General features: G+C 44.9%; 1 protein-coding gene across 1 annotated transcript in view; it reads left to right on the top strand.

Moving 5' to 3' along the window:
* Positions 1–12136, top strand: part of LOC106817354 (ras GTPase-activating protein 3-like) — a 30225-nt gene that overhangs the window by 8566 nt on the left and 9523 nt on the right. Inside the window, exons 9-15 of the mRNA XM_014822012.1 lie at positions 5197–5320; positions 5675–5781; positions 6035–6112; positions 6470–6553; positions 6769–6842; positions 7223–7329; positions 7478–7560. Coding sequence (XP_014677498.1) covers positions 5197–5320; positions 5675–5781; positions 6035–6112; positions 6470–6553; positions 6769–6842; positions 7223–7329; positions 7478–7560 — 657 coding nt within the window. The remainder of the gene's footprint in view (positions 1–5196; positions 5321–5674; positions 5782–6034; positions 6113–6469; positions 6554–6768; positions 6843–7222; positions 7330–7477; positions 7561–12136) is intronic.

Below are 12136 nucleotides of genomic sequence, written 5' to 3'. Positions count from 1 at the left end.
CTCTCTCTCTGCCTCGTCTCTCTCTCTCCTCTCCTCCTTCTCCTCTCGCGTTGCTCTCTCTCTCTCTCTGCTCTCCTTCTCTCTCTCTCTCTCTCTCTCTTTTCCTCTCTCTCTCTCCTCTCTCTCTCGCGAGCGCGTCACGTTCACTCCCCCCCCCTCTCTCTCTCATCTCTCGTCTCTCTCTCTCTCTCTCTCTCTCTCTCTCTCTCTCTCTCTCTCTTCTCTCCTCTCGCTCTCTCTCTCCTCTCTCTCTCTCTCTCTCTCTCTCTCTCTCTCTCTCTCTCTCTCTCTCTCTCTCTCTCTCTCTTCTCATCGCTCTCTCGCTCTCTCTCGCTCTATCTTCCTCTCTCTCTCTCCTCTCTCTCTACTCTCTCATCTCTACTCTCCGTCTCTCTCTCTCTCTCTCTCTTCTCTCTTCTCTCTCTCTTTCTCATCTCTCTCTCAATCTGGTCTATCTAGCCATGCGAGGCGAGAGATATTTACGTAGGCAGTGTGGGGACGTGCGGAGTCTCACCAAATAGCGATCTTCATTCATAATTCATCTCTTTGATCTCGTCACGGGCTGTAAACCTAACTCACGGGTGTGGTGGGTGCGTGCGTGCCGTTGCGTGCGTTCGTGCGTTTGTGTGAGAGAGAGCGAGAGAGAGATAGAGAAGAGAGAGGGCGAGAGTGTGTATGTGTGCGTGAGAGAAGAGAGAGAGAGAGAGAGAGAGAGAGAGAGAGAGAGAGCGATAGAGAGCGCGCACAGCGAGGTGCTACGTTTACTAAAACAACCGTTAGACCTTAGACAGCTTGAGAGAAACATCGCAAAGTTAAGCGAATGAGAAAATTCGCGTTCAACGGTCTAATATATAAAAAAAGTACATGTTAAGACTAATGTTAAGACTAATTTTTTGTTACTGGGCAACGGCCACTGATCCTGAGCTAGGCGAAATCGCAGCGTGTAGTGAGGTGTGTCGGGGACAGTGTGAATCTTCGGCGTTTTTTCGTGTGAAAAGGCGCAGTAGGCATGATGATGGTACGGGTTCACAAAGTCCCGTGTCAGGTTTCGGTCAATCAAGCCCCCCTCTTCTGCTCTCACATTATGCTTTTACCTCCTTGCCTTGCAGGGCAAGGCACGTCTGCAGCTGAGGATGTATCAGCCAAGCAACCTGGGGTGCAACCACCTTGCCGTGAGGTAACGTGTAGGGTAGACATTAATGCGAGACAGGTAAGATTAACGCACGCAGGTTTGGATCTAACGTGGTTAGTTCAATATTCTGCGGGCGCGGATGGACGGAGGGGATCTTATAATAGCCGATCTAGAAACCGCCCAGTCGGGTGCGGAAAATTGTGCGCGCGTGCATGTGTGGGTTCTAGCGTGCTACGTGTGCGTGAACGTGTGTTGTGTGCGCTACTGGTGTGTGGCGCGTGCAGGCATAGGTCTGTGCGTGCGTGCATCCGTGTTTATGCAAGGTTTACGTTCTCGTAGATTTCTGCTGGGCACTGCTCTAAAAGGTTTCCCGTCAATAAACGCCCGGCGCCTCAGCAGGCATGATTTATACGCGCACACTTCACGTGTTTACATTCGGCCCGGCCTTTTATTTAGTAGCAGAACGCTCGGCGCTTTTTTGTGGGGCGGTTTTTTGTGCGCGTGCAGTCATCGTTTATCACCGCGCTGCCGTTATTATATGTGCTTGCATTATACGCCGTTTCACTAGCGAATGATATATATATAGGTTGTGTGTGTGTGTGGTGTGTGTGCGTGCGTGCGTTGCGTGCGTGCGTGCGTGCGTGCGTGCGTGCGTGCGTGCGTGCGTCTACGAGATATCCTGACTATTTTTACCCTACGTTTACGTTACATTGCAGTGGATTATTTGCCCCCTACGTTTACGTAATAATGTCGTGGAGTGCCTGTCCTAGTGTTTCTTGCCCCCTACGTTTACGTTTCACTGCCGTGTGGAGTGTCAGCAGAGGTCTGGAAAGGTGTTGACGTGACACTGTCCTTCACCCTTGCAGGTTCGTCGAGTGGTGAGTGGGGCGCTCCGAGTACTCTGATGTGCCCTGAAGGTGGTTTGGGGGGTCATGACATGGCAGCGACCTTTGCACTTGCATTTTAAGGTCGTCACGGGGTCGCAGTCATGACACTGGGATGACCTTCTCCCATGTTGCAAGGTCGTCACGGGGTCGCAGTCACGACACGGGGATGACCTTCTCCCATGTTGCAAGGTCGTTGCGGGGTCGCAGTCACGACACGTGGATGACCTTCTCCCATGTTGCAAGGTCGTCACGGGGTCGCAGTCATGACACGGGGATGACCTTCTCCCATGTTGCAAGGTCGTCACGTGGTCACAGTCACGACACGTGGATGACCTTGTCTCATGTTGGGCAAGGTCGTCACGGGTCGCAGTCATGACACGGAAGATGACGCTTCATGTTGGCAAGGTCACTCACGGGTCGCAGTCACGACACTGGGATGGCCTCCCATGTTGCAAGGTCGCAGAGTGTTGCCTAGGTCGCGGTTGTGACACGGCACTGACCTTTCACGCCGCTTTGTTTCAGGGTCGTGAGGTGCAGCGACCTACAGCTGGTGAGCGGCGCATGTGACCCTATGTGACGGTGACGGCGGTTTCAGCAACAAACAGGACACGCGGAAGAACGCGCGGTGCGCAAGCGGCACCGTCAGCCCACAGTACGACGACACGTTCGTCTACGAGGTGAGAGTCTCACTTAACCCGCGTTGTTATCCATAATCCCCTGATGCTAATCTTTAACCCTAACCCTAATCTTTATCTGCTAACCACAATCTTAGGATTACCCCTAACTGTAATCGTTAACCCTAACCCTAATCGCAACCCCTTATTTTAAAAATTCCAAAGAGACATGCTTATATGTAGAAAATCTTGTGTGTGTGTGTGTGTGTGTGTGTGTGTGTGTGTGTGTGTGTGTGTGTGTGGTGTGTGTGTGTGTGTGTGTGTGTGTGTGTGTGTGTGTGTGCGCGCGCGCCGGCACGCGCGCGCTGCGTGCGTGTGTGTATGTATGTGTGTATGTATGTAGTTCTATTGCATTGTCACACAACATAACCCTAACACGAATAAGTACGAGATGAGAGAGCTCGCGTTTCGGTGGTTATTATTTCCGTTCGTTTTTTAACAGAGGGGCACGCCGCTGTGGGCTCTCGCTATGTTAGGACCCCCCTCTCCCTTCGTATGTTCGTGGGTCATGCGGTGTTTGTCACACCTCACCAGCATAACTCTAACCCTAATCGCAGTCCCTAATTTTAAGCCGCTACCCTAATTCTAAGACCTACCCCTAACCATAACCTTAACGCTACACCCCAACACTAATCTTACACCCAAACTAAACTTTCTAACCCCCTCCTGTGGGTGCGCGTGCGTGAGCGAGCGAGCGTGAGGTGAGGTGAGATTCGATCCATCTAACATGGCGTCTCTGCGTGTGTTTCAGTTTCCGAGCGAGTGGGATTGTCCCGCGACGCCCTCCTCGCAACCATAGCAGAGCTGAGGTACGTGCACGTAACGACATCGCAGCGACGTCCCACACGATCACGCGTAAAATGCTAGCATTCGCTCGGTTCCAATGGCGACTTGTGGCATCCATAAGGTGTCTGTGTCGGTGTAAATAGGGGCCTAAGGTCGTGGTGATTTGATTGGGACTAATTTTTGATTTGTTCGTGGACACATACGCTGACAAGGGAGGCATGTGTTTCTGTTGAAAATGTGTTCGTGCTCGGTTTTCCCCAAAGACGGATCGAGTAGCGCTAATGGTCCACGCGTGAGCGGCGGATTCGTCGTCTCTCACGATTATCGATCGATCGCAGCGTTTAGCGTTGTTCGTTCGTTCCGCAAGGGTTGCCGTGTGGACGCGAACACAAACATCGATGATGGGGAACGTGTTCATGGCTGAGATCAAGCTGAGACTGAGTAACTTCGGCGACGACCTTTGCAAAGGTCACGACTCCTGTAAGGACGCCGCCTCCCCATTGTTGTAGCACCGAGCGAATCTGCCAGATCTTGTTTTCCTGCTGGGCGTCTATTGCCTCTGATGCCTGACTCGTGATTGTGGCGAGACGGATGTCTGGATGAGATTTATCTCTTTTTTTTCAGTGTATTTATTATTATTTCATTATATTTATTTTATTGTTTATTTATTCGTTATTTTATTTTTATTTAACAGATGCGACATTACACGATTGGCGTGCAAACACTTGTTTATTACATCACGCAGTCCGTGCAGTGTGTTCTTATGCTTTTGAAGCAGACCGTTGGCTGTGTTTCAGCCCCTCCTAACCCCGCCTCTAACACCGCATAATGGTTTGCGCTGTAATCTTTCTCTCTCCGATCTCTCCCTTGCAGGTATCTACTGCAGCCAGGAAGGAAATCTCTCAATGCCAGGTGGATTCTATCAATCCTTCTCCTCTCCCGATCTCCCCTGCATGTATCTACTGCAGCCCAGGAAGGAATCTCTCAATGCCAGGCCGATCCTATAATCTTTCTCTTTCCCGATTCTCTCCCTGCAGGTATCTACTGCAGCCCAGGAAGGAATCTCTCAATGCCAGGCGGATCCTATCATCTTTCCTTCTCTTCTTGATCTCTCCCTGCAGGTTATCTACTGCAGCCAGGGAGGAATCTCAACTGCTAGGCCAACGCTAGCCGGTACCTGCCGGCTACATCTGGTACCACAGCCGACCATGTGTTCAATAACTAGTCAATACTACTCGCCACTCAGGAACCTACTGCCTGAAGTCTGCTTCCCGTCAACGTGAGTGACCCTGCGAAACCTTGTTCCCGCAGCGACGAGACTTGATGTTAAATCGATCGTCTCTCGAATGAATGGAGAAATCTCTCCGTGAGAAATTCTTGCTTTAAAACCTATTTAGTCTCTGTGACAACCGGCCGCGGATTGGGTTGGCGCTGTTCGAATACATTCTGGCGGCGACCTGTCGAGAGGCTCATTGTTGGTCGTCAGTTTCGTGTCAGAAAGCGAAAAAAATAACACCAAGGGAAAAAACATCGTTTGGAGATTGTGATCAGCCGACACGCGTTGGCGAGAAATTGCGCACTCGAGCAATTTCTGGATATATATATATATATATATATATATATATATATATATAGCAGCTTCTACCGTCCGTCCATCTACACGTGCGCCGTTCCTCTGACCCACTGACCTTGTCCCTTGACCTTTGACCCCCTGCAGGCCAACCTGAAGTCGTACGTGCAGAAGATCCTGGACGCAGTAGTCAACTCGTCGCTCGTCTGTCCGAATGTGATGTCACAGGTGTTCTGCGGTCTCAAGCAGGCGGCCATCCGTCGCTTCCCAGGTACGTTCCATCGCCACGGTGACCAGCGCGCGCGTTCGCGTCCATTTCAGGGGCGGAACATGGAGCAGGGGTGGAAGCGGTGCATGTGCCCCACGCACCTTATATAGGGTTCATTCGTGATCTCTTCCGTCTCATGTTATCTCTCCTGTAAGGTTTTTGTCGTACTCTAAGGCGCTTATGCTCGTAGGCCTAGTACTATCAAAACAATATTTATTAAAACTCCATGTTTAATTATGACAACAGCAATGCGTGATTACGATGTTTAATAACAGGTAGTTAATCTTGGTGATTAATTAAGATGCGAGCGTCGGTGCAGCTCGGAGGGTTGACGACGCCGTGTTGCGATTGTTGCAGACAGCAAAGAGGTGCGCTACCTGGTGGTGAGCGGCTTCATCTTCCTGCGATTCTTTGCTCCGGCACTGATGTGTCCCAAGCAATTCGAGCTGACCACCGAGGTTCTTGTGAGTGTGGCGACCTCTGTGGGCCGGATTTTTGTTTAATTCGTTTTGTTTCCTTTTTCTTTTGTAAGAGAGTAGAGATTTTGTAAGCGATTTTAGCTTTCTCACGAAACCATGTCAGGTTAACCGATTTGTACGTGTTCAACTGCAGCAACCACTGTTATATTAGTTATATATTAGTTACAATAATTATATAATTGTTTATGTTATTACTGTGATCGGAAAGTGATGTTCCGTCTCTGCTGTCGTGTTTCAGGATTCACAGACTGTTCGTACTCTGACGCTCATCTCGAAAACCATTCAGAGTATTGGAAACATTGTCAGTGCGAAATCGGTAAGCTTCAGGTTGATGTTTAGGCGTTTTAAGCGTTGAGTTCAGTTTAAAAAAACAAACAAACATTTTGTAAGCAAAACTTACGTGACTTCATCCCAGAGTATAACATCAAACTTTGATGAACTCCAGCATTCTGTTTTATAACCATGATGGCATAATTGCAGAGTTTAGAAATAATTATCAGCTGAAGTAGTAGTGGCCCTAAAGTGAGAAAACAACTGTAGTGAATTAGCTTGTGATGCTATGGCATTGATTAAGTTGTGTGTGTGTGCGTGTGCAAACGTGTGTGCATGCCAGGTAATGTACATGTGTGCATGCGTGTAAATGTCATGTGTGTAAATCTATTTTCTACTGTAGCTTCACCATCCATTCAAGGAGAGTTACATGATGGAAATTCATCGAACATTTATGGATACCGAGCACATAGAAGCCGTTAGAAATGTAAGCAAAATCTTCTAGTTGTGATCAATCCATATTGGAAATCAGTTACAGAAGTGATCCGACCTATAGCCGATTTTGACACAAACCAATGACTAATGTATTTGCAGTGCTAAGGATCATCTTAAGTATCGCATATTAGACTCAATTTCATTTCGCGTCGAGCGCGTCGTGAAAGTAACTTGTCATTACAGGACGTTTTGTATTTCTTCTTGCAGTACCTAGATGTGATATCGTCAGCATCACGCACACACGTGAAGGGCATAGAAACACCTATTGTCCTTAAGGAAGGGTGAGTAATATACAGCCACTAGTCTGGCACCCTGATGTAACCATCGGTAATATGGTGCCAGTGTTGAAAATCGATAAAACAATAAATATTGTGATATGTTTGTTTGATATCCAGTTATTAATTTGTTGTTAGATTATATTCCTTAACGAGTCTTAAAATTTGCCATTCGAAATTAATTATAATATCTTTATTCAGCAGAACTTAGGTAGATGTAGTAGTTTGCTTATCATTGATTCATTACCTTTATTAGAAGTCATTTAAATTGAATCGTTAATGAATTATTGCATTGTTATTATATTTATGTATGTTGTGTTTTACAATGAGTTTATTGTATTGTTATTATCCTTATTGAAATTTATATATTATTCTTTGTTGTTCAGAGTGATGGTGAAGAGAGCACAAGGTCGAAAACGCTGGGGTGTCAAAAATTTCAAGAAAAGATTTTTCTGCTTGACAAACGAAAGCTTAACGTATTCAAAAAGCAAAGGCAAGTAGATTCCTTAAATTCCTTAACCAACCTTGTGTACGGTAAACTAAACGTCAAGTCAGTTGAAATTCATATGATTTGAATTGCGTACTGCAATTAACTTCTAACCTGTAATGTTACATTAATAATAAAGAAATTACTCTTGCAGGCCAGTCACCATTGTGTACGATTCCAATAGAAAACATAAGAGCAGTCGAGCGGCTTGAGGAGGATTCGTTCAAGATGAAAAATGTAAGTTCAAATTGTATCTGAGCTACACACTTTTTTGTTTATAAGAATCGTACTTTTTTTTTGAGCCTCGTGATTCTTAGAAAATCGACATTTTGAGCCTTAAATAATTCTTAAATAATTGTTGAAAAATCGACTTATATTTTCATTAAAACTGTTAAAAGTGTTGCAATCTTCAGCGAGGTGCTACGTTTACTAAACAACCGTTAGACCTTAGACAGTTGAGAGAAACATCGCAAAGTTAAGCGAATGAGAAAATTCCGTCAACGGTCTAAGATATAAAAAAAAGTACATGTTAAGACTAATGTCAAGACTAATTTTGTTACTGGCAACGGGCCACTGGTCCTGAGCTAGGCGAATCGCAAGCGTGTAGTGAGGTGTGTCGGGGACAGTGTGAATCTTCGGCGTTTTTTCGTGTGAAAGGCGCAGTACGGCATGATGAGTGGTACGGGTTCACAAGTTAGACAAGTGTTACGCTCGCCATTGTTCCCCCGCTATACTATTAGATGGTGTCAGGTTTCGGTCAATCAAGCCCCCCTCTTCTGCTCTCACATTATGCTTTTACCTCCTTGCTTGCAGGGCAAGGCACGTCTGCAGCTGAGGATGTATCAGCCAAGCAACCTGGGGTGCAACCACCTTGCCGTGAGGTACGTGTAGGTAGACATTAATGCGAGACAGGTAAGATTAACGCACGCAGGTTTGGATCTAACGTGGTTAGTTCAATATTCTGCGGGCGCGGATGGACTGGAGGGAGATCTTATAATAGCCGATCTAGAAGACCGCCCAGTTCGGGTGCGGAAAATTGTGCGCGCGTGCATGTGTGGGTTCTAGCGTGCACGTGTGCGTGAACGTGTGTTTGTGTGCGCATACGTGTCTGTGGGCGCGTGCAGGCATAGGTCTGTGCGTGCGTGCATGCGTGTTTATGCAAGGTTTACGTTCTCGTCGATTTCTGCTGGGCACTGCTCTAAAGGTTTTCCCGTCAATAAACGCCCGGGCGCATCAGCAGGCATGATTTATACGCGCACACTTCACGGTTTACATTCGGCCCGGCTTTTATTGAGTAGCGAACGCTCGGGCGGCTTTTTTGTGGGGGCGGTTTTTTGTGCGCGTGCAGTCATCGTTTATCACCGCGCTGCCGTTATTTATGTGCTTGCATTATACGGCCGTTTCACTAGCGAATGATATATAATAGGTGTGTGTGTGTGTGTGTGTGTGTGTGCGTGCGTGCGTGCGTGCGTGCGTGCGTGCGTGAGAAGGCATTAGATGCAGGCTTGAGATCTGTGGTGCCACATACACAGGGAGAGAGAAAGCACGCGAAAGAGAAGGAGAGAGAGAGAAAGAGAAAGAGAGAGAGAGAGAGAGACAAACGGCGAGCAAGGGTCTGCAAGGTCAGTGTAGGGGGAACAATGGATACACACTTTTTTTTATAAGAATTCTTTTTATAAGAATCACCGAGGCTCGATTTTCCAAATTTTAAGAATTTTTTAAGAATAATGCTGAGGCTCGATCATCAGACACACATTGTCACTCGATTCAACGAGGGTACACGATGGCATGATGCCCTAGCGGCAGTGACGCCACGAGTACGGATAAAATCTTCAGCAATTTTGAGCTTGATTGCCCACTAAACCATTCCAGATTGCAACACTTTAACAGTTTTAATGAAAATATAAGTCGATTTTTCAACAATATTTAAGAATTATTTAAGGGCTCAAAATGTCGATTTTCAAGAATCACGAGCGCTCAAAAAAAAAAGTATGATTCTTATAAACAAAAAAAGGTGTAGCTCAAGTACAATTTAACTTACATTTTTCATCTTGAACGAATCCTCCTCAAGCCGCTCGACTGCTCTTATGTTTCATTGGAATCGTAACAATGGTACTGGCCTGCAAGAGTAATTTCTTATTATTAATGTAACATTACAGGTTAGAAGTTAATTGCAGTACGCAATTCAAATCAATGAATTTCAAACTGACTGACGTTTAGTTTACCGTACACAAGGTTGGTTAAGGAATTTAAGGAATCTACTTGCCTTTGCCTTTTGAATACGTTAAGCTTTCGTTTGTCAAGCAGAAAAATCTTTTTCTTGAAATTTTTGACACCCCAGCGTTTCGACCTTGTGCTCTCTTCACCATCACTCTGAACAACAAAGAATAATATATAAATTTCAATAAGGATAATAACAATACAATAAACTCATTGTAAAACACAACATACATAAATATAATAACAATGCAATAATTCATTAACGATTCAAATTAAATGACTTCTAATAAAGGTAATGAATCAATGATAAGCAAACTACTACATCTACCTAAGTTCTGCTGAATAAAGATATTATAATTAATTTCTAAATGCAAATTTTTAAGACTCGTTAAGGAATATAACCTAACAACAATTAATAATCGATATCAAACAACATCACAATATTAATGTTTTTATCATTTTCAACACTGGCACCATTATTACGATGGTTACATCAGGTGCCAACTAGTGCTGTATATTACTCACCCTTCCTTAAGGACAATAGGTGTTTCTATGCCCTTCACGTGTTGTGATGCTGACGATATCACATCTAGGTACTGCAAGAAGAAATACAAAACGCCCTGTAATGACAAGTTACTTTCACGACGCGCCGACGCGAAATGAATTGAGTCTAATATCGATACTTAAGATGATCCTTAGCACTGCAAATACATTAGTCATTGGTTTGTGTCAAAATCGGCAAGCATTTTCGGCTATATATCACTTCTGTAACTGATTTCCAATATGGATTGATCACAACTAAGATTTTGCTTCATTTCTAACGGCTTCTATTTGCTCGTATCCATAAATGTTCCATGAATTTCCATCATGTAACTCTCCTTGAATGGATGTGAAGCTACAGTAGAAATAGATTTACACACATGACATTACACGCATGCACATATGTACATTACCTGGCATGCACACACAACTTAACAATGCCATAGCATCACAAGCTAATTCACTACAGTTGTTTTCTACTTTAGGCCACTACTACTTCAGCTGATAATTATTTCTAAACTCTGCAATTATGCCATCATGGTTATAAACAGAATGCTGGAGTTTCATCAAAGTTTGATGCTATACTCTGGGATGAAGTCACGTAATTTTGCTTACAAAAGGTTTGTTTGTTTTTTTAACTGAACTCAACGCTTAAAACGCCTAAACATCAACCTGAAGCTTACCGATTTTCGCACTGACAATGTTTCCAATACTCTGAATGGTTTTCGAGATGAGCGTCAGAGTACGAACAGTCTGCTGAATCCTGAAACACGACAGCAGAGACGGAACATCACTTTCGATCACAGTAATAACATAAACAATTATATAATTATTTGTAACTAATATATAACTAATCGTACCTAATATATAATATATCTAATATATAATAAATAATATAATATATTATATATATTAATAATATATAATATATAATATATAATATATAAACTAACGTACAAATCGGTTAACCTGACATGGTTTCGTGAGAAAGCTAAAAATCGCTTACAAAATCTCTACCTCTCTACAAAGAAAAAGAAAAAAAACGAATTAAACAAAATCCGCCACAGAGGTCGCCACACTCACAAGAACCTCGGTGGTCAGCTCGAATTGCTTGGACACATCAGTGCCGGAGCAAGAATCGCAGGAAGATGAAGCCGCTCACCACCAGGTAGCGCCACCTCTTTGCTGTCTGCAACAATCGCAACACGGCGTCGTCAACCCTCCGAGCTGCACGACGCTCGCATCTTAATTAATCACCAAGATAACTACCTGTTATTAAACATCGTAATCACGCATTGCTGTTGTCATAATTAAACATGGAGTTTTAATAAATATTTTTGATTATACTAGGCCTACGAGCATAAGCGCCTTAGAGTACGACAAAACCTTACAGGAGAGATAACATGAGACGGAAGAGATCACGAATGAACCCTATATAAGGTGCGTGCGGGCACATGCACGCTTCCACCCCTGCTCCATGTTCCGCCCCTGAAATGGACGCGAACGCCGCGCGCTGCACCGTGGCGATGGAACGTACCTGGGAAGCGGAGGATGGCCGCCGCTTGAGACCGCAGAAGCACCTGTGACATCACATTCGACAGACGGCGACGACTTGACTACTGCGTCATGATCTTCTGCACGTACGACTTCAGGTTGGCCTGCAGGGGTCAAAGGTCAAGGACAAGGTCAGTGGGTCAGAGGAACGGCGCACGTGTAGATGGACGGACGCGTAGAAGAAGTGCCATATATATATATATTATATATATATATATATATACATGCATCTCACAATGCATGGACAGACTTTAACAAGCTACTCATTACAATCTAATGCATCTCGCTTCGCCCGATAACTCTACCATGTTCCATCCAAATTCTCGATGTCTCGCAGCTTCAGCGGATCGATCTCGCAAGGTTTTCCGTTCCATGATAATCTGGCAGAGCAACAAACAAAGCAAAATACAATCCAGAACATTTCCCAACAAACTTGTGAGTTATATCTGACACGAGTGCAGAAAGAAGCAGAGCAATCAACGTCAACACACCAGGATCT

Source organism: Priapulus caudatus, unplaced genomic scaffold (assembly GCF_000485595.1).
Source record: "Priapulus caudatus unplaced genomic scaffold, Priapulus_caudatus-5.0.1 Scaffold1696, whole genome shotgun sequence".
NCBI classification, from domain to species: domain Eukaryota; kingdom Metazoa; phylum Priapulida; class Priapulimorpha; order Priapulimorphida; family Priapulidae; genus Priapulus; species Priapulus caudatus.
Note: the sequence above shows the minus strand (reverse complement) of the source record. Positions and strands in the feature narration are given on the sequence as shown.